Source organism: Acomys russatus, chromosome 20 (genome assembly GCF_903995435.1).
Source record: "Acomys russatus chromosome 20, mAcoRus1.1, whole genome shotgun sequence".
NCBI lineage: Eukaryota > Metazoa > Chordata > Mammalia > Rodentia > Muridae > Acomys > Acomys russatus.
Window position 1 is genome coordinate 37,453,655 of NC_067156.1, and position 25,012 is coordinate 37,478,666.

Genomic DNA, 25,012 nt, shown 5'->3' on the forward strand with positions numbered 1-25,012 from the left:
AATTTGGTCCCTAGCGCCTACAGATCTGGGCCTTACTGCCACGTGACCTTGCATACTGCCCTTCCAGGGCAGCACTTTGCTGGCGGGGCCCTCAGAGGTGCTGATACAGCTCCCGCTGCAGCTCTGCCCCCAGCTCCCTGTCTACACTGCTCTGTCTCTGCTTCCAATCTTCGCCCTAGAAGGTGGCCTTTGCTTCTGCCCAACAGCTCAGCCCCACGTCACTGCCCCTTAGGCTGAGTCCCTACCGGAGCCACGCTCTCTTCCCTCCACACCACGCCCCTGACCTCCTTCCTGCTTTGCCCCAGCAGCCAGGTCACGCCCCCAGTCCACCTCCCGGCTCCGCCCTGGCCCACAGGCTCCGCCCCTGCCTCCTCCTGGCCCCGCCCCAGGCGCAAGCTCCACTTCTCCCGCGCTGGGGCCCGCCTGGGGTTGTTAAGGGTCCAGCAGCCGCGAGCGGTCCAGCTTCTGAGAGACAGACAGCTTTGCGCCGGGCCGTCCCACTCTCCTCTCTTCCCGGCGCCGCCGCGCCCTTCCTCCGAGTAAGTGCCTCCCTCCCAGGAGCGGAGCTCAGGGGTTGCGGGGAGTCGAAAAGAAATAGTAATGATAAAACCAGACGCGATTTGGGGGACTTTCAACGTGCTCCTGGGGGCGCGCTTGCAGTTCGCCAAGAGTTTCGGCGGTGAGAGTGGGTGTGAGTGGGTGCGTGTAGGGAGTGTAAGTGGGCGTGAGTGTGTGGGAGCGCGCAGCTCGGAAAGTCCCGGAGTTTTAACGTGGCCGCGCACACTATGGATCCCAGTTCCGTTGTTGGGAATCTACAGCCTGGGAGACCTCCCCCAGCTTCAGTGTTGAGCCCGCTCCCCTCTTCCCTCCCTTTCTTATCTGAACACCGCTCTGGCTAAGTGTCCTGTCCTCTCTGTAACCACCCTCACACGCAGAAGCAAGGGCTGCCTGTGTTCTTGAGGATGGCCCAGATTGCCGACTGAGATGCTGGCCTGAGATTGTTATCCAATCCTGTATTGTAAAACGGGCAGCGACCAGAGTTTTGCTTTAAGATCAATCCGAGAAGAAAGTTATATGTGTTTCTATATGTCCGTGTGCATACCAGTGGCGCCCGAGCTGAGCTTACAACACCTGCTGGGAGAACACCTGATGAGTTCCCAGGGCCGGGTGACTGAGGATTTCTCATAGGCATTTTCAAGACCAGGCTGAGCAAAGGACTTAGGCACATGAAGATGTTCATTGACTCAGCAACGTCATGTTTCTAAACCAATTGATTTCCTAACTCAGCACTAGCAACTGTAGTTTACTGCCCCGTGTTGAAACAACAACGTCCTGGAGTTGCTTAAGTCTGAAAATTTCATTCCACTGTAAGTTATTTTTATTGAGGAGGGGGCATCCGTACCCTCACTTGCAGAGGGCACATTTCTACAAAAAACGATTCCTTCATCAGTTTGCTGCATCCTATCAACCATATTGTGCTTGGATTGCTGAGTTCCCGTGTAGTCATAACTTCTGGTTCTCGTACAGCTCACTTTATTCTTGCTTGTGTTTGCTATGGGAATAGAATTCACAGGATACTTTCCCAACTCTTTGTTGAAAATCCCTTTAGATACTGGTAGGAGGACACTTTGAATACAAATTATTTACTGAGGTGCACGGCTAACAAAAACTTTGCAGCTAAAGAAAAGAAAAGAAAAAACCCTAACAGGGTGGTTTTTAAGAAGCCCTTGGTGCTTTGGTGGCTGCAAGCTAAAAGCTGATAAATCACTTTAAGTGCTTTTTATCACAGCGGATATTTTTATCATTGGATCCTGTATTGCACAAAGGTGTTTTCACACTGTTTTAACTCAGGGAACATTATACTTTGCAGTGTAAACATATGACTCCATTTCTGTTTAAGAAAAGAAATAATCATCACACTTAATTAAACACCTGGAAACATTTATTGCCACCTTCTAATTAGATCTGTCATAGGAAGTTAAGTCAACAACTTATTGCTAATATTGTAGGTAGTGATATAATTATCTTTTCTTTGGTCTTTTGGGATGCTGTTTCCTTCTCTGTAGACTGATCTCCTCTCCTACACTGCCCAGTCCTGGAGTTTTTGCCTGTAAACTGAGAAAATAAAGTTTAGTGGAGTAGATTAGCTCCTCCCTCCCTGTGAAATGTGGATAGTTTATTTAGAGAATGAATGTTCTGGTTTACTATTCACAGGACAGTTGTGGATTTTATAAGCCCTTATATCTGTTCAGATTTCCTGGTTTAAGAAACATTAATATGGGTTGGAGAGAGATGGCTCAGAGATTAAGAGCACTGGCTGCTCTCCCAGAGGTCCTGAGTTCAATTCCCAGCAACCACATGATGGCTCATAACCAGCTATGGTGAGATCTAGTGTCCTCTTGTGGTGTGTGGGCACATGCAGGCAGAATACTGTACACATAAATAAATAACAAATAAACACATCTTTAGAAAAACCATCATTCATATGTCATCAAATGGAGGTAAGTTCCACTAACGGTGTAGAGATCTGGAGTATGGCATAGCCACCCTCTCCACAGGAGATTTACTCAACTGTGGCTTTTGTTTGTTCTTATGACTTTGCGCTTCCTGCGAAAAGGGGTTGTGTGAGTTGGAAATCCCATCTTCGTTGTCTCTCAACTTCCATTACTGGTTTGCTTTCTATTGCTGTGACACCATGGCCAAAAGCAGCGACTGGGCGGAAAAGTCTCTAGGTCATAATCCACCATTGAGGGAAGTGAAGACAGGAACTGAAGTGGAGGCCATGGAGAAACAGTGCGTAATTACGGGCTTAGTCCCCACGACTTGTCCAGCCCAGTTTCTCATATAACAGAGGACCACCTGCACAGGGGTGCGACTGCCCATAGTGGGTGGGGCCTCCCACAGCAATCATTAATCAAGAAAAATTAGCACACAGACTTGCCTTATAGGCCAATCTAATGGAGGTGGTCCCTCAGCTGAGGCTTCTTCCCCTCAGGTGACTGGAGTGTGTCAGCCTGACCCACGCTAACCAGCATGCGTGCTGTTTGCGATTGTGTTCTTAGATATACTTTCTCTGCCCCTGGGCTTTGGGTGCATGTGAGGATGGATTGTGCTGGGACTCGAAATAGAAAGGCATAAACCAGGCGTGAGCACTCTGCACCAGCCAGGCTCAGAGCGTTTTATGAGGTCAGCTTTTTTCTTCCAGTTCTCATTCTGTGGAAATCAGAGGAAAGGGTACATGGAGAGAGGTGATTGCATCTAAGAGGGCTCATTAGGAAATGCCCAGTAGGAGGTGGGGCAGGTTTTTAAGGGAAATGTCCTGTAGGAAATCCTTGAAGTTGAGGGGGCCATCATGTCAGGCAGAGCACAGTTGATCCACTGTGCCTGACTGAGTTAGCCCCCAACTTGGAAGCAACACAGCCCTTTCTTGGAGACGTCATCCGTACCCAGGTTTGGGCTTTACTCCCCCACCTTCTCAGATTCGCATGGTAAGAGTTGAAAGGACCAGATACAAGGTAAGTTCCAGGAGTCTGGGGAGAGATAGAAATGACCAACACACGCCACCTGTGCTCTCCAGGGCAGGATGAAAGGCAAGGAGGCACGAAAAGCGCAGAGAATGCTGACTCGATCCCGGTACTCAGGCCACTGACTTTGGTAATGAGGACATGCACAGAGCCAGCCCAATGATGGATGGTTTGTTCCAATTTGGTATTTTTTTAGAGTCCTGTGTCAGATGCAGAAACTGAGAAGGGACATGCAGGTGCCTGACCCTGTTTTTTCACCTTGCTTCTCTATTCTTTACACTGCCCACACCCTGCATTTAACACCAAAAGCATACAGTAAGAACTTAGCAAACACCCCACAGGTTCTCCTAGCAATGTTTAACACTTCCCTGTAGCTAAGGGGTGGGCGATTCTAGGATGTCAGTCAAGCGGTGCCTTAGAAACCATTTCTCAGAGGTCGTGGACCACAGTGTTTATGGGTGTTCAAATCTGGAGGCGTCCAGCTCCTCAGTCCACCATGTAGGAGGTGAGCATTCTTCCTTCTTTCACGAGCATTAATGGAGCGCTTAGTGTATGCCTGGCAGTTCACAGGCATCTCTTGTTTATCTGGTGGCCTGGAAGTCTGATAGCTTGCACGGAGAGGACAGTGGTGAGAAGCCGTCCTTTAGGGTGACTGGAGAGAAGCAAAGGGAACTAAAACTTTCTTGTGTTTCACAAAGGAGAGGTACTTACTTAGGATAGTAAAAACGTTCTCAAAATAGTTTTACTTCTCTGATTATGAACTTTACTGGGCACATTTCCCCCTGGTGTCTCTTTCAAATAACCAGTGACAGAATAGCAATAAATCTGATCCTATTATATTTATATTTTTTCCTTAAACATTTGTGTCAAACATGGGCATTGCTTTAGAAAAGTGTTTGAAATATCCCTGTCTCAGCAGTAATTAGGTAGGATCTATCCCATCATTTCAGGGAAAAGTGGCTTTTTCTGTAGAAGCAAGGATTTATGGTACAGCACTAAAGTAGCTGAGGTTCACAACCAGCTGTGAAGCTGCTGCAGGCCACCGGGGTTGGCTTCGTAGTATCACCCTTTTCATACAGAGTGGGAGCTGTAGAAACGCCTGATGTTTCTATCAAGGTGTCTAAGGATGGGCCAAACGAATGGCCATTCTCCACCAAAATGGAAAATACAGGGGAATTGAAATCATTGCCAATGCAAGAGCACCTCAAGCCAGCCTATAAACAAATCTTAGGCTGGCTTCTTTGATAACAGAAAGGGTACTAAGCTCAGGTTTTCCCATGCTTGTTTCATGGGTGGTGGGGACAGTGATGACCTGTTTGATCAGGAGGAGTTTGGTTACCATAACTATCCCGGAGTCAGCTGCTCATGTCTCAGCCACCACAGGCTATGTTACTTCAGACAATTGACATCAGCTCTCTGAGCCTGCTTCCTCGTAGTTGGTGACGGTATTTGTGTGATACAATTACTGTGTGGAGCAAACCAAACTATTCTTTTTTTTTTTAATTAAACATTTTTATTTTTTACATATACATTTATATTATTACACATATATACAATAGATTATCTATAGCAAGAGGAACTATGACACAATCAGGAATTATACATTCTTAGTGTTTTGGCTATTTGTATTTGACAGCCTTGAAGAAAACATCTTTCCTATCTTGGTGAATCTAAAATTCTGAATGTAAATCAATCTCCATCACATATTGTCTTTATCAACTTAAAATACCTATCTAGACCTAAAAGCATCTTAACCCCCTAAACAACTAAGCTTCATTATAAAACTAAGCTACCTGGTCTTCAACTCCCTCAGAGACTTGAAAAGGAATAAACTTGATTACCTGAGTATGCCAGGAGTGCAGGTTAGTAGCTTTCCAAATGAGAAGATGACAGAGACAGTTCGCTACCTAAAGAGTCACCCAAAACTCTCTATAATGTTGGAGCATCTTCTTTAGCGTTCTGGCCCAGTATATCTGACAGACATATTTGTGAGGCAGGAACTGTTGAGGACTTGCTTGCCCTGTCTTGGTTTCTCTTCAGAACATATAAATCTTTCACCTTTTTAAGCCAAACTATTCTAAGGCACCCAGTTAGTGAGGGGATTTACTTCAGTTAGCCAAATTGGTCTCCTTTCAGGAGGATGGTGATGGTCCTGGGCTACAGTGGAGCAGAGAGAGGGTTGGTGGTAAATTGTACTGAATGTGTGTATAGCGTGGCCATCCCTAACAAAGCCCAGAGAGTGGAGTGAATATAGCAGTTTCAGTGTGTCCCTGCTGTGGGATTATGTGATTATGCGAGGGTAATACTGCTGCTGCAGGAACCAGCACAGGACTGCTGAGTTTGTGTGTCTCAGCACAAAGAGCTCTGGCGCCCAATAAGCCTCCTTACACATGATAGATGCTTTTTAAACCTGTTAAAATTACGCTGTGCATAATGAGTTGGCCTTTCACCTCTCCCATGTTCTAAACAGGTATCGAAGACAGAGCATCCAACACAAACAGTTTCCCGGAGTTTTGCAAGGGGCTAGGACTGGTGTACCCTCAGCCTAAGTGTGAGCTCTAGGACTCCAAAGGGCAGGGAAATCCATGCTCTCTTTTGGGAACGCAGCATTGGGGCAAGGCACACAACATGTGGCAGGATAGTTAAAAGGAGCCAAAGAATGGAAGACCACCTATCCAGCCACATTTGTTGCTTATTCCTGCAGCTGAGTTCATTTAGTCTAAGCACTCCTCACTCCCAAATCCCATTTTATTTATCTATTTATTTACTTTTTTTTTTTTTTTTTTTTTTTTTTTTTTTTTTTGAGACAGGGTCACTATGTAGTCCTGGAGCTCACTATGTAGACCAGGCTGGCCTTGAATTTACAGAGATCCTCCTGACTCTGCCTTCTGAGTGTTAATGATTAAAGGTGTATGCCACCATGTCCAGCTGACTGATTTATTTTTAGAAATGAGATTCAGAGGGTCTTGAGAGATTGCAGAAAGGTTAAGAGAACTTATTGTCCAAGCAGAGGGCCAGAGTTCACTTCCCAGCACCCGCCTTGGCTAGCTTCAGCCACCTATAACTTGGCTCCAGGGGGACCTGACACCTCTGGGCCTCTGCCTCCACCAGCACGTGCATTCACATGTGCACATACAGAATCTCCCACACATGTACATGCAAATAAGTAAACATTAAAAAGCAAACCCTTTCTTATGTTGGTTTTTCAAGACATGGAGAACTCAAATAGACCTGCCTGCTTCTGCCTCTGCCTCCTGAGTGCTGCTACTAAAGTGTGCACCACCACAACCAGCTTTAAAAAATTCTTACAATATAGCCTTCAACAAAAATAGTAGATGCAGAAGTTGTGGGGTGTATACCATGGCCGCCTTGCTACACTGATGCTTTCTTGGGCTGTTCATCTGACTGTGATTAGCATCACACACATACAGACACAACACAAAATGCCACGGCCTCATGAGGAAAAGTGCAGGCCCAGTGTTGGCAACAGATTTCAAAGTCCAAGACATACTTTGATGACTCAGACCTTCAAGAAATAGGTCCAGCACCTGACTGCATCATGAAGTGATCAGGAAATATTTATTTTCCCTTCTCTCTCTAAAACGATGAGGTGGTTTTTCTGGGAAATGGCTGGTGTTTGATTAAATAACTCTGTCACCACCTTCATGTAGGCAGGCCCCCAATGACTCACAGGGTGTACCTGGGAGGCGACTGAGCCAAGACTTTCTCAGCATCCAGAGATGACCTCTGTTTACACATGCTTAGCCTTTCGGCTTCTCTGCTCTTACGACCTGAAACAAATGAAAGAACCCAAAGGCATGGCTGCTGTTAGAAGCCTTTTAGGAGTCTGTGTCATTTCAGATCTTTGGAGGCAGCAAGGAGTCCCTGCCTGATGTACTGTGCACTCCCAGTAGGAAGCCTCTACCCAGCTGGCACAGTTGAGTGTTTTCTAGTAAGCCCAAAGGTGAATATGTCTGCTGTATGGCGGAGGCTGTATCTTCTGGCCTGATAACACGCAGTCACTTAGAAAACTTGATGTTAAAGGTGAATGTTCTTGGGTTCCATTACCAGGGTGGACCTCGGAATCTGTTTCTACCCTCCTACCATCCCCCATCCCCCCAGGGAGCTATTACATAGCAAAAATAGAACTTCAAGCCTGGGAGAGCTGTTTTCATATCTTATTTGAGAAAACTTTTTTAGACAACAGATATCTGTAGGGGTTTATGTGTGCATGTATATTCATATTTCTGTATTTGCATGTGCATGTGTGTATATTGCTGTATGTGCATGTGTGTGTATAAGCTGCATGTGCCTGTGTGTGTATATATATTTCTGTATGTACATGTGTACATGTGTTATATACTCATGAATGTGTATATTTGCATGTATATATATTTTTGTATGTGCATGCATGTATATGTATTACTGTATGTGCATGTGTGTAAATATTCGTGTATGTATATATATACACAGTTCTGTATGTGCATGTGTGTGTTATATATTGCTGCATGTGCATGTGTATATATATATTTATGTGCATGTGTTTATACATGTGTGTGTATATTTATGTGTGTACATGTGTGTATATGTATTGCTGTATATGCATGTGCACATATATTTTTGTATGTGTTTTATATATTCCTATATGTGCATGTGTGTGTATTCCCATATGTGCATGTATATGTATATTTCTGTATATTCATGTGTGCATGTATATTTCTGTATGTGCGTGTGTACATATATATACATATATGTGTGTGTATATATGTGTGTGTGTGTGTGTGTGTGTGTGTGTATAACCATATGTGCATGTAGGGTGGTAGCATGGACCCGTATGCATGTCCACAGAGAGGCTAGATATTGATGTCAGGACATTTCTATCCCTCTTCAGTTTGGAGATAACTTGTCTCTTTGAACCTGAAGTTAACAGATTTGACTAGACTGCCTGTCCAGTGAGGGTGGGGGATCTGCTGTCTCCTCCATAACCACCATGACGCCCACTTGTATCCCCAGGGCTGGGAGTACAGGTGCATGTTGCCAGGCTGGGCACCCAAACTCGCTCCTCTTGATTACACAGGAGTGCTTTACCCACCAAACCGTCTCTCAGCCCAGGATTACTGTTTTCTCTGTACAGAGTGGCTTTGAAACTGAAAGAACATTGAAATGAATTCTATATAGAGAATGCATACCCTCTTAAGAAATAACAAAGCTTTTTCTCAAGTAAGTCCTCACTGGACTGGAAAAGATTGACAAGCAAAACTCATAGTGGTGCCGCACAAATAGATCCAAGCTTGACATCCATGGAAGGTCACATAGGAGGATCTGCTCAGAATTCAGCAGCTGAAAATCTAGATGTCAGTCATACGTGATGCTGGTGTTGTGGGTTTGCTTCTGTGGCTGCCTTGGGGACATTAGTGGTGCTTTGTAGATTACCAATCTGGGATGACAGCCTTCTTCGAGCATGGCGGGAGACTCTGAGCTGCCAAGTGACCCATTTTCCCCAACGTAGGCCTGTTGTACTGCCCTGAGGTCCTGGAACCTCCAGGAGTAACCTGTCTTGTTTTCATATTTCCTTTCTGACTGTGCAATGGTAGGCAGCCGGGTATAGCCCATTTTTAATTTGAAGCCATCTTGCTGTAATTTCTACTTTTCTCTCCTCCCCCTTTCCCCGAATTTTGGGTTGCGTTAGCGCCCGAGACTGCCTTTCCTTAGACTGCATTCTGGCTACTTTTTCATTTATCACTCTACCAGGCCATGGAAAGCATGAATAATGAAGGCCTGACCCTGATGACAACACTAATTTTAGTTGATCCACTGCTTTATCCCTCTAGGTTTAAATATTTGTTTAGGTACTAACAAGTGTGACGATGGATGAATTTGAGTGCGGCTACTGTCCTCCAGGTTTGATGGCTCAGATCCAGTAGACTAAGCCTCCCAGCCTCGCCATTTGAGGGGTGAACAGATGGAAGAAGGGGCTTTGACTTCGGAGACAGATGGCAGGGGCTGAGAATTAACCACCTTCTGCCTGATGCATAATACAAGCACATTCTCTCCAAAATTGTCCCTTCAATCAGCCTTAAAATTCTTCTCCCTTTTATGGCTTCCAGTAGTATGTGCACAGTCATGGTAAGAGTGGACCTCTTCTGAGGCTGCCAGAATGCCTAGTTCTAGTTCTTAGACCTAGATCAAGATATCAGAGGCTTGATGTCTCCAGGGCCTTCCTCTATGCCTAGCAGATGGCCACCTTCCCTCTGTGTCCTGCTGTGAATGTCTCTTGGTGCCTGTCCCTCTTATTGGGCACCAGTCATGTTGGATTAGGGCTCTGCCCTTATGACTTCATTTACCCTTAATTATCTCGTTACTAAAGGGTTGTGGCCATATAGGGCCACATTGGGTGTTAGGGCCTTGATATAAAAACTATAGGGGCACACTTGGGTCCATAATAATCGGAGTTTGTAGAAATTAAAAGGGAAGAAAGGTGTTTTTTTTTCCCCTTTTACATTTATTGATTCTCTGTGTGAGCATGCACACGTGCGCACGTGCGAGTGTGCACACGTGGATGTTTACACACACATGCACGTCATGACACTTTTGTGGAAGTCAGAGAACAACTTACGGGAGTTGGGTCTTCCAGCATGTGGGTTCCAGGGATCAAACTCAGGTTGTCAGACTTGGTGACAAATGCCCTTACCTGAGTCTTCCTGGCCCCAGCAAGAAAGTGGATTTTTGTTTTTGATGTATTTGGATCCTGTCATTCTTGCTGTTGCCCCAGGTGTACATCTCTTATGTTTTTGTTCTTCAGGTTTGAAATCTTTTTTAGTTTAGTTTATTTGTGTGTGGTGGGGGGTGGGGGGTGGGGTGGCACGCACGCTTATGAGTGCATATGTATCTGTAGAGGCCAGAGGCTGATGTCAGATGGTTTTGTCAGTTGGCTTCTACCTCATTTTTATAATTGGGGCTCTCAGTGAACCTGGCTGGCAAGTAAGCCCCAGGGATTGTCCTGTCTCTGCCCTCCCAGTGCTGGGAGTACCCCTGGCCTCTTATTTTTCTGTATGGGTTTAGGGGATTTGAATGAATTAGATCTTTTTTTTTTTTTTTTTTTTTTTTTTTTGAGTATCGAATTTTTAAAAAAATTTTATTAATTTATTCTTGTTACATCTCAATGGTTATCCCATCCCTTGTATCCTCCCATTCCTCCCTCCCTCCCATTTTCCCCTTATTCCCCTCCCCTATGACTGTTCCTGAGGGGGATTTCTTCCCCCTGTATATGCTCATAGGGTATCAAGTCTCTTCTTGGTAACCTGCTATCCTTCCTCTGAGTGCCACCAGGTCTCCATGCTTGCCTGGAAAACTCCTGCCAACTGAGCCATCTCTTCAGGCCTATGAAGAACTTTCTTTAATATTTCTTGTAGTTGAGATCTGCTAGCAATGGGTCATCTCTGTGTGCCTACGTGGTGCCTCTGTAGGTCATTTCCTCTTTTTATAAGGACACCAGTCAGATTGAAAAAGGGCCAGTCCTAACAACAGATGTAGCCGCACTCTGAGAGACAAGGCTTCAGCATATTGGATTTTGGAGAATGTCTTTATATGCTAACACTGCTGTGACAACATGCCCAACACTGGGCAATTTATAAAGAAAATAAGTTTATTTCTCACAATTCTGACAGCTGAGGAGCCAAACATCAAAATATGAGAAGTCTTTCCTAAGATGCTTTCTTGTTTATTCACTTGAGTTCCCAGAGTCCTTTAATAACATTAATCTGAGCAGAACCTCCTGACTCAAATCACTACTCCAAAGACCTCGTGTCCTAGTACTGTCTCCTTCAGGTTTATGCTCAGTGATGGCAGAAGGGAACAATTCAGCCAGTTCACACCAATCAGGGAACTGGGTGAAAGTCAGGGAGTGCCCCCATCATGGTGGCTTTACAGTAAGAATATGAAATTGTTTTTGTGAAGGGTAATCTGTGGTTGGGCAGATCCAGGTTATCAGTGGTGTAAACGGTTTTGTTTGCCTTTCTTTTCCCTCCGTAGCATGCATGCTACCTTTCATTTGCATATTTGCAAATGGGCAGATAATGCAAATGAAAAGTAGCTGGGGCAGACAGTAGTATCTTTAGCAGTGAGCCTGGCCCACCAGCATCATCCAGAGGCAGGAAGTGGGGAAGTGTGGGGGTGGGGTAGAGGAAGCCCAGAGCATGATGGAGGTAGCAGTGATCCTGTAGCGTCCTCTTCGTTGGAAACTATGTAACTCCTGAAGCTTTCAATGGCCTCATTGGTTAGAATTAGCCACATCTTCAAAGGAAGCTGTGAAAACAGAGTCTCAGTGGACTCTCCAACAGCTGTGCCAGTAGGGAGACTCAAGAGTGCTAGAACTCTTGGGCAGGAAAATAGCATCTGGATTAGCCCCGAGTTACCCACATGCCTCGAAGGCTGCTTAGTTAAGCCTGTTCTTGACAGTAATTCTAGGTCTTATTGGACTTAAAACTCTCTGCTGATGGTGGTTACTGAGAGGATATTAAAAAACATATCAAATGATTTAGAGATGATAAAAGTCACACGCGAGTAAGGACAGCCCTCAGTAGCTTTTATGTTCGAGGGGTTTATAAAAATGGCCTTACTTACTTTAAAGACGTCACCCTGCATTAAGCCCAGAACAAGTCTTTACATTTCCACAGATGCCTGCTACCTCAGTAATCACAGCAAACATTTATCTAGTGCTGACAACGGGCCAGGCACTCTTTCCACATTAACCCAATTTCACCTTCAGAATGGAGCCCATGAGAAAGGAACAATTGTGAAGCCGCTCATCCAGGTGAGGAAGGTTAACAGCCTCCTGCAGCCTGTCCAGCTGCCCTAGGGCCACACTCTGGCGCAGCTGCCTCCCACGCTAACCGCTCTAGGGGATGCACAACTCAGAATAGCTGCTAGGCATACTCTCATTTCCTGTGACCTCCTTGCAGGCATTAGGTCTCTAGCCAGATGGCTATGCACATAGCAGGACTCCAGGGTCCTCTCTTTCTTTACACTGTGTTTTTAGTTGTAGAGAGATGCATCTGGGGTGAGTTGTCCACTCTGTATTCCCTGGGTGGACATGTGTAGTCTCTAGGCTACGAACATTGAACACTTAACTGCCTTTTGCATTACCCCCATCTAAGACTCATGCACCCCAAGCTAGCTGCTGGGCGGTGGTGGCGCACGCCTTTAATCCCAGCACTTTGGGAAGCAGAAGCAGGCGGATCTTCGTGAGTTCCAGGCCAGCCTGGTCTACAAAGTGAATCTAGGACAGCCAGGGCTACACAGAGAAGCCCTGTCTTGAAAAGCCAACCCCTCCCCACCCCCTAAAGAAAGATGAACTCTATGTAGCCAAGGATGACCTTGAACTCTTGAACCTCCTGCTTCCACAGAGTGTGGGGACTAGAAATCAGTGCCCATGGGTGCTAGATTGGTAGTGCTGTGTCGTCAGACCAAAGTCATTTTAAATTATGATTGTCCTTGCACGTCATATGTTACTAGTTTTTAAACATAGTCTGAAGTGTTATGTCAAGTTTTAATTGAGCCTGCAAACAAAAACTATTTACCTTAAACACAAAAGGTTCACTGGAAGAGAATTCTGGGAACCTGGTTCCCAGCTCCTCCACCCAAAGTCCTGTGGTCCTTTCTGTCAGAAGCACTGACATGTCTGGGGTTTCTTAAACACTTTAATCCTTTTTAATTGTAGAATAAAAAACAAATACCAGAAATCCACACAAAAGAAACACATGACTTAGCGAGGTTTTTATAAGGCATGCACAGGTTAGCAGTGTCAAGAGAACCCCAGTGTGTCCCAACCACACATTTCTCTGTCCCTCCGGAATTAGGTGGTGATGTGTCAGTAGGAAGCCTTTTCTGGTGGTGCCTCTTTGGTTGTGGTGTCTAAGTGAGCATTCTGGGGCACAGAGGGTTTAGTCTTGCTCACTTGACCAAAAAGAAAAAAATCTTGGTGTGTCTTTTTGTTTGTTTTGAAACAGGATTTCTCTGTGTAACCCTGGCTGGCTTCCCCAGTGCTGGGATAAAAGGTGTGTACCACCACCCAGTGCCTTTTATAAATGTCTTTACTGGACAGCTCCCCACCACCACCTTCCTCTCATTAAAACTATTATTGATAGAGGGATGAGGGCTGTTTGCTCTGCAGTTCCTCTCATGTTGTCATCAAGATGTGGCTCCACCTTTGCCTCCTGTTTCCTACATCTGGCTCAAGCGTGATGGACTCAGGCAGGTCCCCTCTGGCAAGATTCCTAGTGGTGGACTATGCTGTCCCTGGAGGGTCCCTGGGTGCCTGGTTTTTCCGTGTTCTGAAGGATGCAGCTGCTGACCCTGCAGTATCTAGATGTAACATCCCCTTGGGAGTTGGGGAGAGGGGAAGGTATCAGTTCTGCCTTTTGATCATATAAATTATAGGCAAAATAATTCTATACTCAGACTCTGTCTTGATCATTATTTGATTGGATTGCACAGAGGTATAATTCACATAGGAACAGTCAAATAAATGCTTGTGTCTTTTGTTTACCCAACTGTTATCATTCTCGTAAGGTTACAGGAAGGATTTTTTATTATAATAAAGTTTAAATTTTAAACCACTGTTAGCTTGTGGAATTAAATATACTCGGTGAGTTTCCATCCATTCACATTTTATTTTTCACAAAGACTCAAGTTATCCATGCTGGGCTGGTAGACCAGGGTCACCTTCCTCTGTTGGCTCTGGAACCCTTGTGTAAAGTGTTTGGTACCATGCTAAGGTGATACAAGCTTGTTTTACTTGTTTCCTGCCTCAACCTGCAGTGAGCCTCAGAACCTCTGGTTTCTTTTAGTGAAGAATGATATTTACAGACCATAAAGCAGACAGGAGATGGCCCCGTCACTGGAACAGTCACCCTTTGTAGGCATTTTCACTGGTTCCAACAGGGGAACACACACGTCTACACAGAAACATAAAGGCTCTTGTGCAGATATCACTTTTTGAGTTCATATTGATGTCTCCAATTCACATGCCCTGACTCTGGGTGTGTTTGTGGGGGTGGTGTTTCAGCATTTTTCCTTCTTTAGTAGGGATTTGTGAAGGCTGGAGTTGTGGTTTAAGTTTTAGTTACTGTTTTTTTTTTTTTTTTTTAAGAGATCCATAAAACAAAAAATGCCTCTAACCTATAAGCACCAGTTGCCTAAAGGACAGATAAATCTGTAAGCCCCACTTGCCTAAGGACAGGTAACGTCCTAGAATGCTGGGGACCATGATGTAAGATAACAAGCCACAGGTTTTCACTTTATAAACAAGGCTCATCGCCCCAACTGCATTAGGTTGTGCTGGGTCACATGTAGATGGGGAATACGGTGGCAGGAAGTGTGTCGGAATGTGTGCCTGCCCCAATTGGACAGAGGCAGAAAGTATGTAGCCGTGTAGGTTTTGTCTTTAGAAACACCTGACTAGCACAATTTGTGGCCCTTCTCTGGGAATCCTAGGTATGGCCTGGGCCAGAGTCTAGCATCCTGGTCAGTATTTAATAATGCTTGCTTCAAATTTGGCTCAAAAAAATTGTGATAGTGGTCTTGTTCTCACCTGGGAAGATCAACAAATTCTGTTTTGTTTGTTTTTGTCGCTGGAGAGAGAAAATAGCAGTCATACGTTACCTTTTTGGTTGTTCCATATGACAAGTGTAGCAGTCTCCAAATAACATAAGTGTTATAATCACCATCTGTGATTACAAAAAGCCCCCCCAAAACCAATAGTAATATTACTTGTATATGTCATGTTCCTTCTACCCATTTATAATCTACATAGGCTTTATTTGTCTCTACACTTTTAGATCCTATAGCTATTATATCAAGCAGTCTGCGCTATAATTTCCGTTCAGTATTACTTATCCAGCTATTGTTACCAGTCCCCGCACCAGAGCCTCTGACCGCTCCAGTTAAAGAAGATTATCCAGCTGGCTTTATGGGAAGAGCTCATAGGAATGATATTCCCTAATGTACTGCTAGCATTTGTGACTTTTGTAACTAGAGTCAGTTTTTTCGGGGTATAAAATCCATAGCTCACATCCTTTTCCCTTGAGAATCTAAAGCATGTCATCCCTTGTCAGAAGTCCACTAAGAAAAGTACAGTTTTCTTTTGCTCTTTGTCACCCACTCCTGTAGCACTTTGGAGGGCACCAGTCAGTCATGCTATGAGCCTATTTCAGTCAAGCTACTGTGTATCCAGCATGCCGGTGCTGAGATTAGTGAGCGGTTATGCTACCGAATGACAGTCTTCTGTTTTGATCAGTCCTTATACTAAATAATCTTTTCTTCTTTTCAATCCACAATAAACTCTTCTCTCAGTAACTATAGCACTTTTGTCTCTGAAAGCTCAGTTGACCCTCAAGAGTGTGCATGTCTGGCCCCAACTTCATGTTTGTGAAGTGATGTACAAGGGATGTTGGTGGTTTCCTTTATTAGACTGCGAGGAACCACCCATCCTTTTGAACGCTTTCCTCTTCTGAGGGGAGGCCTTGCCTCAGATACAGCTGTGCTCACCAAGGCAGCTCTTCCCCAGGAAGGCTGCAGTGTGGCTGCAGTGACCCATGAGTGGCAGGTGGTCCTCTGTACTTGGTGTCAGGCTGTCAGGTTGTGTTCTCAGTGTATTGCTTTGGAAACCCCATGCTTTTAGCACAAATGCCTCTGTGGTGAACACCAGCATGGTCCCCATGCCCGATTCCTCTGTCCATACGGTCCCGTCTCATTTCTGTTGTCTTATAGTCTTGTATTTATGACCACATCTGCTTCATGGGTGCTGGGGCTGCCACCCTCTTTGCTAGGCACCTTTCCTTGTTTTTGCCTGTTTCCTTCCATATGTATACACACACACACGTATATCCATGTGCCAACTGTGTTCCTGGCGCTCATGGAGCTACAAGAGGGCATTATCCACTGGAACCAGAGTTAACACATGGTTGTGAGATGCCATGTGGATGCTAGGAATAGAGCTCAGGTCTCCTGCAAGAGCAGCTCGTGCCCTTAATCACGGAGCCATCTTTCTAGTCCCTGTTTTTGCCATTTTAACGGTGAAAACATTCAGAACTTTGTTACCCAACATCAAAAGGAAATCTGACACTTGAATCTATCTTTATTAATTTTTTTAGTTTGCATGTGAAAGAATGAGGTTGCTTATGATCTTTTTGCTAGACGTAGTCTCTGATTGCATTGCCCACTCCCTTCACGCTCTCTGTCCAATGCCCACTCATGTTGTAGGAACTGTGTCATCAACTTCATCTAGAGGCCCATGAAGGTGCTTGCCATAGGTCAGTAACAGATTATTCAGGGTTAGAGGATGGAGCTTTTACTCTGCTTAGGACTTTTATAGACTTTGCTCTGGTTTAGATGCTGGAGCATGGGTAGGAAGGGGTAGGGGTATGCCAGGTGCTCCTCTGCGGTTTCCAACCCATTGTCAGGACTGCAGACTTGAGAACTGCATGTCTTACTGGTAGCAAGTCAGCAGTGTTATTTGCCCTGGATTGTTAACATCGCAGCACTGTGTGTGCACGGGAGCATGTCCATGTATGTGCACACTTCTGTGTGTGTATCTGTGTGTGTGACTAATGTGTCAATTTCAAACCTTGTTAAGCATGTTAATTTGATAAAGAAAAAATTTTTAAAGCCTCTTAAAAAGTGATTGTTTTTTGGTTTGTTTTTTACTGTGCTGTCTCCACATTGTCTCAGAATCCTTTAAAAAATATATATATAATACCCATTTGGGGCCATTGCGATGATTCAGCAGGTTAAGACAGATACTTGCCATCGAAACTGCTGACCTGAGTTAATGAGAGAACTGCATCCCAAAAGTTGTGCCCTGACATCAGCACATGTGCTATTCTTCACCAAGTAATTAAGTATAATTAAAAGTTAAAAAAAAAAAAAAAAAAAATATATATATATATATATATATATATATATATATATATATATATTCATTTTGTCCTGTGCAGTGGGAGAAGCCTTGGATAGGCACACAGGTTGTGGTCGTGTAGTACCTGGCTGTGTGATCTTGCTGACCTGCATCACCACTGTCAGCCGGAATATCGGCATCTCCGACTGCACAGCATGGACTAGACCACCTTCAGGCCCTCCCGGATCAGGAATCCCAAGGTGCCCTGGGAAGGAAAGCTGCCTGCTCCAGGATAGAATGGGGAATTTTACCCAAGGAGCTTGGGTGGGAAGGCAGAATCCTGGCTCAGAGTCTTCCCAGGAGGCTGTGGGGCTGGACACTGCTGTCCTGAGATACTCTGGTGAGTAAATTTATTTTTAGGCTATCTTTATGATTGCTTTCCTTGCCAAGTGACTGTTAACTGTACTTACATATGCTAAATAGAGACCATGACAATATCAAGAAGCCGATACAAGTGGCTCACAAGTGACTTTAGTTTTGTGCCCTCCCCCAAAAGAAAAGTTTCAGTACAGTTTGCTTTGTTTTGTTTTGTTTTTTAAGAATGAAGAAAGTGGGAGGCCGAGGAAGGTGGATCTCTGTGAGTTTGAGGCCAGCCTGGTCTACAGAGTGAGTTCCAGGACAGCCAGGGCTACACAGAGAAACCCTGTCTCGAAAAACAAAACACAAACAGAGTGAGCTTAGAGGACAGCTCTGGAGTAGAGCACACCTAGCTGCATGGGGCCCACATTCAATCCCCAGCATTGCAAAATAACAACTAAAACCCTTCAGTGGCTCCAATAGGCTCGAATGCGCATGTCTGTGGAATGGTGTTTCCTGGAGTAGAAACCCTACGCAACTTGAGAACAAGCTTGGCCTCTGTGCTCTGATATGGAAAGATCTTCAAGACAGATTGAATTAAAACACTGAATAATGATCTCATTATGTTTTTTTAAAAGGCATATTATATGTTTATGAGTGCATAGGCATTTTTGAAAAGAAAGAACAAGTACCATTAATAATAGAGCTGCAGCTTGGAAGGGACTGGGGTTTACATTTTCATTTTATTCTGTCTGTAGTGCTCCGATTTCATAATAAAAATATATTTGGCAAAGGAGAGAATTCAGATTTCAGTCGGGGTTTTTGAGACTTTCTAATAGTCTCTTTGAAAAATCTGAGTAAAAATAGCCTGCTGGGAAAAGCAAAGCGAATGTAAACACTTTGGCCTTCCATCATTAGGCAACTCTCCAGTTCCAACTTACCGGCCGTCCTCTTTCCAAAACACAACTCTCTGGTGATTGTGCCTTTGCCTCAGAATGATCTGTGCCCCTCCCCCCACCCCCACCAACCAAGGTATACTGAAGTTCTGAAGGCGGTACAGCAGATCACGGGCATGGCCTGTTGGCTTGCTACCCAGTGTTGATGGCTGTACCATCCATAGTACTCATGTAAGAGACACTTGTGTGCTCACCATCTTCCTGAAACTGTGTTTGGCTTCTAGGTCTCAATCTTCTCTCTCGTAACAGCAAGTGAGGAATGACTAGACTATCAGGTTCAGAGCTGCTTCTAGAGCCCTCAAGGCTGTGTCTGAGCCCACCCATCACCCTCTTCCTTGGTGTGGTTACTTCCCATCCCATTCCCCAGGCTCTCAGCAGGCCACTGAGCCATGCCAGTGGGTCTCTGCTCTGGACCCAGCCCAGGTGCTGTCTCACAGTTCCTCTCTGAGTCCAAAAGTGGCTCTGCTCTCTTCAGAGGTCCTGTAACCCTTCCAGCCCCTTACTTTCACATCCTACTCTTGTCTGCAGCTCTCTCTGGTCTCCTCAGATGGCTTCCTGGGCATGGTAAAGACTTTTTTTAGCTTTTACCTTTTTTTTTTTTTTTTTTTTTTTTGAATGTTATTGAGGTATAATTAATGAATAATGACTAAAATCTACTCAAGATGTAAACGATAATGATAGACATCTTAATCTGGATAAGGGTGACCAACAATGGACACCTTCTCATCACAGTCACCGTCTGCGCATGCGCTCAGAACACTTACTCTCTGCTGTCTTACTAGAGTTGAAGGTGAGGAGTATTATTAGCTGATGACATCGTGTTGGGCAGTAGTAGACCTCAGAATCCCTCGCCTTAGAACTCAAGGCTCACAGCACTTGACCAACCCTTCCCCATACTCTTAACCCAGCCCAGGCAACCACTGTCTGTTTTCTGCTTCTATGGAGGAAGTCTTGCTATCAGAGTGTAGTAATGAGCAGCTCCGTTTTTTATGATCTGTTCAAATATTTTTACTTTCATTCAGAGAATTATTTTTAAAGGTCTGATGTTAGGGCTGGAGAGATTGCTCAGTGCATACATTTATGCAAACCACCCACACAAAATAAAAATGAATTAAAAAAAAAAAAAGCCTGATGCTAGAAGTGAGACTGTCCTTCAGAATCCAGTATGACTCTGATAAACTCATCTTTTAGCATGGTGACGTCACGTGACATATAATAGGTTAGACTGTCTCTTTCCTCTTACACAGTTTAAACTGGAGCCTTATTGAGGAATTTTTAGGTAACCAGGATCTTAGGGCGGTTCCCATGTCACACCCTGTACTTGAATATTGTAAGTACTTATCTAATAAGCAAGATCTTATCTTGATAGTTGAAAAAGTAAACATATTACACCCACTATTAAGACAACTCCCAGAAAAGTAAATTTGGAAGAAAAGCATAATAAGACTATAGACATTGCATGAAAACAAATTTCATTTCTCAGTCCCCTTCCGTCTTTGCCTGTACTTATGTATGGCTGACGGGGAAAGCACAGGTTAGCATTGTGACTTCACTTGACACCGCTTCCTACCCAGTTCCCATGCTTTTTGTGGACATTTGGCTCTGATTCAAGATGAAACTCTTAACATTCACTTGGTTGCTGCCTTTCCTGAGAAAGAGACGGAGACCGTAAAATAGATGTTGCCAGAAGAAATGCCAGGATGCACTTTGAAAGGAAGAGCTGCTACTCCAGGATTGCCGAGATGGGCTGGAATAAAACACATTAGATGAATTGTTGATGTCATAGCACAATCAGAGAAACTAAGATCTTAAAGCATTTGCAAGCCTTTTCTGTAATTAAGCACACGTCCTTGTGAGATTGGACAGGTTTTTGCCTGAGCAAGGACTTTATTTACGAAGGTGTGTTGGGAACAGCTGGCCAGCGGCCCTTCCTTATCGGCATGTTTGTAATACTAGCCTCAACTTGTTTGGTAATAAAAATCCATGTCTCTTAACTGATAGGATGGAATAATTTCCACAGAAGAATCAATCTCCAAGGACCCTTTTCAGAAGAAACCACATCTGACTAGTACCTATAGGCGAAGAGGTACAGTTAACATAAGGAAAGAATTAGACTAAATACCAGAATCTTTTTGACATCTGTGGACATTAAACTGCGCAGAATTTAACAGGCACTAAATACTATTTCTTGGCCCCTGGCAGAGGTGACAAGTTTGCACTGTATTTCTTAACTTGCAGCCACATTGAGGACCTTTTACCTTGAGAACCAGCTAACTTCATAACGTTGTTCTTAGCTTTTCTTTATAGAGGCTTTAAAGTTTTTTGCTGTTTCTTTCATTTCCAACAGTCATTAATACAAATGTTGTTTCAACTTAAATTTATGTTTAAGGATTAGTAAGTGCTACAGTGATCTCACCTTACTATTTTTAACTTCAGGTTTTTGAGAATGTCATATATAACCCTAGTTACACTGTTTCTGCTCCTCCCTTCCCCCTCACAATTGCTCCTCTGTTCCACTGCCATAACCCCTCTTGAGTTCATGACTTCTTCTATAGTTATTCTTGTTTTATACACACACACACACACACATACACACACACACACACACATGCACATACACACACGCACATACACACACACATGCACATACACACACACACACACGCACATACACACACGCACACACACACAACCTACTGAGCTCAGTTAGTGTGTGTGTATATATCTATATCTATCTATCTCTCTATCTATCTAGATATATACAATATATACATATATATATATATATATTACTTTATATACATAGATTTAGGGCTGTTCATCTAGGCTTGGACAACCTATCAGGATGTTCATCCCTAAGGAAAACTGACTCTCTCTGTCTCTCCCTGTCTCTGTCTCTGTCTCTCCCTCCCTCCCTCCCTCAGTAATCATTGACTTCAACTAGGGGTGGAGTCTTGGGTACCCCACCTTCCATCCATCCGTCCTAGATGTTGGCTGGTATGATCTTGTGTAGGTCTTGTGCAGGTAACTGTTGCTGGGAGTTCACTGCTGCATCATTCCTGCCGTGTCTAAAAGACTCTGGCATTCACCATCCTCATCCTCTGTGCTTACAGTCTTCCACCTCCTCTTCCTCGATTTTCCCTGAGCCTTAGAGTAGAGGTCATTTATAGATGTCCCTTTTGGGTATGGGGACTCCTGAGGCCACCTATTCTCTGCATGTGACCAGTTGTGATTTTCTGCTGCCAAAAGAAGATTCTCTGATGAGGGATGGGAACTACACTTATCTATGGGGTAAACTAAATACAGATAAGTATTTAGAAGGCAATTGGACAATATATTAATTTAGCAAAATGGCAGTTGTACGTTCTCCTCTGGTTTCAGTCGCCTCTCCAGCCATCGGTTCTAGCTAGGTTTATACCAGGCATGAGTTTCCTCTTATTGAGTGGGCCCTGTATCCAATCAGACAGTTGCTAGCTACCCCCAAGGCCTGCTACCCCCAGCTTATGGTTTCCCCCCTTAGCAAAGGTAGCACCTTCTGAAGCTATGAGCGCTAGCCCTCAAGGAGGAGGCTTCCAGGTCAGTACTAAATTGATTTTCCCCCCTACAGTCTGTGACCTAAGTGTGTGGTGTCTTCAGCAATCGGTGTATGCCCTCAAGCTTGAGCAGGCAACCAAGAACAATGGAATAGTCTGTATTGCTTTTAAAGGAAGGCATCCCTTGCCTGGCACTGGGGTTAGGATGAGATAGTCTGTGGTTCCTGGTGGAAACATTATCCTTCTGTGGTGGACACGCGTACACACACACACACACACACACACACACACACACACACACGTAAGCTTAGAAAAATAATGTTTCCCTATGGCCTTTTAAAACATTTTTTTATATTTACTCCTCTCTGTCTCCCTGTACTTTACTGGCTTCTAAGGTTACTCCAAATTAAACCCAAACCTCTAAAGATTCAGAGTTGAGATCCCCAAATAAGAGAAAACATGTGGTGTTTGTCTGTCTGGGTCTGGGTTACCTCACTCAGTATAATATTTTCCAGTTTCATCCATTTACCTGCTAAGTTCATGATTTTTCACCTTACTATGTTAGAGTCTGTAATTCCACAAAGAAAATATTATCAGAGAGCTGTGTACTTCTCAGTGGGGATGACAAGGTCTTTGTGTGTTATTTCTTGTTTGATTTATGAAAGGGTCCGTAAGTTATTAGTTCTCCCTCACCCCGGTTTTGTTTTTTGTTTTTTGTTTTTTAATAGCTTAACAAGACCTATTCAGTCTTACCTTTCTTTCACAGCAGCCTCTGTGGGTCCTGTGAGGGCCTGTGAGAAAGGTCTCATTAGGCTAGAACTTAGCTCCAGGGTTGAGAGACCAGCAAGCACTGACCTGGAGTATAGGAGGGTAGGAGAACTCTCAAGTGAAAATATGTAAAAAAGGTTTCAGTCTCAGAATGGAGCCTGCAGCAGAGATGTGCCAGGTACAGCTCCCTAGGACTTGGCTGGTGCTAAGCTCCGAGTGCAGCTGTCTGAGACCGTCTCCTCCCCAACGTGGTCACTGCTAACACATGTGCTAACATGTGGCCACATGTTCATTTACCACAGGGGACACTCGGTGCTGCTTTTGCCTTTGGTGGGTTAGAACAGCCAAGGTGGGAGACAAGTCCTGAGCTAGACATGCTATGGAGCCTCTAAGACCCAGAGTGAGGGTCAGAAGCCACACTGCTACAACTTGTTACTTCCTCACAACCAAAGGCTTGCTTGTTTACTGTGATTTTAACACATGCTAGGCTACCGCTGACGTGTATCCTCAGACCAGACCACTCCCCCCTGCCCCCCCCACACACTCAAAATCAATATAATGTCAACCCTAGCCACCATTCTACCAACTATTTCGTTTAGTATTTCAATTCTTTACTTGCACCAGCCATCTAATAATCAGTACAGAATATTGCATGTAGAGGTCGTGAATTTGGGAGCAGCTCCACTGTCTGGTACTGACTTTGAGGTGTCTCATGGCTTGAGGTCAGAGAGCTGGAAAAGTCTGCAAAATCCAAAGGTTCTGGATCAGGAAGATCCACTTCCGTATATGCTTCCTCCAAGCAGGAGGCCTCGTTTCTCACATTCAGCTTCTGACAGACTTTCTGGAGTAAACCGTTACATAGTGGATGAGTCTCCCTAGAGACAGTGACTCAGCATAGTACACGTAGAAGACTCAAGTGTCTGTCATAACCAGGCCCTGGGAGTCACACGATCCTTCCCACAGTTAGCTACACAGGTCACATGGGAAGGGACCACAGAATCCCTGAGGACGCTGTGGGGACAAGCTGATTCAGGAGGCAAACGTGAGCAAAGTGTGGACGAAGACATGGGTGAGTGCTTCGGTGGAGGAGGTGAAATGTGGAATTGATGGAGAGTCAGCGGCTCAGGGAGGGCAAGGGTGTCCCAGAGCAGAGGCTTGGGTTGCACTTGGTGGCTGTGTTCGGGCACGATGGGAAGACCTCTGAGGTCTTAAGGTGCGGAATGACAGCTCTCCAAAGGGCTCAAGCTAGCCAGAGACCTCATCGCTGTCATACTGTGGCTGTAGTTTGTATGTGAGCTTCAGCGTGGGCACCCTCCTCTTTCCTCACTGTGGTCCAGTGCTCAGGTCTCTCTTTTCTAAATTCTGTAAGAGTCCTGCCTCTGCCTTGGCCACACACTGTCTTGTACTGTTTAACTTTCATGTGTTTGTCTTGTTTATCATGTGGAGATTACAGGGGCCAACAGGGCCCAGCCTTATCTGTTTGCATTTCCTCTTCCGTGTTTAGCGCACCCGTGTGCAGTAAATACTTGCTCACTGGTGGTTAATAGCAGTGTAGATGGCCACCATTTCCAGCTTTGTGGTGCATAGTGTAGTTAAAACATTCCCCAAACGATCTCTGTGAGTGGAAAACATCCCCATTTGTCAAAAATATTTATAGAAAGCCAGGGGGGAAAAGTTTTATTTAACAAAACCAAATGGATTATTTTTAACTTCAAAAAGATTTATTTTTTGCTTAAGTCAGCCGATGCATTTATGACCGTGTGAAATAAGGGTGGCTTTCGTATGTACTAACTGCTGCCTTGCTTATGTGCATACAGCAATGTGGCCATCTGTGCTTTTGTTCAGGATGTGAGGCGGGCCTGTGAAATGACCACAGTCTCCAGAGCTACTCAAATATTTCACCAAAGTGATCGGTTCACAAAAGTCAGGGACTCCTTCCTGGTTTTAAGTTAGCAAGGACATTTGTGCTTTCATTCTTGG

At 44.5% G+C, this 25,012-nt stretch overlaps 1 protein-coding gene across 1 annotated transcript in view; it reads left to right on the forward strand.

The window, feature by feature from the left end:
* The first annotated feature begins 374 nt into the window (after positions 1 to 374).
* Tnfaip8 (TNF alpha induced protein 8) overlaps positions 375 to 25,012 on the forward strand; it is a 114,120-nt gene continuing 89,482 nt past the window's right edge. The window contains exon 1 of the mRNA XM_051163101.1: positions 375 to 539. Within this exon, the coding sequence (XP_051019058.1) occupies position 539 (1 nt within the window). The 5' untranslated portion in view covers positions 375 to 538. The remainder of the gene's footprint in view (positions 540 to 25,012) is intronic.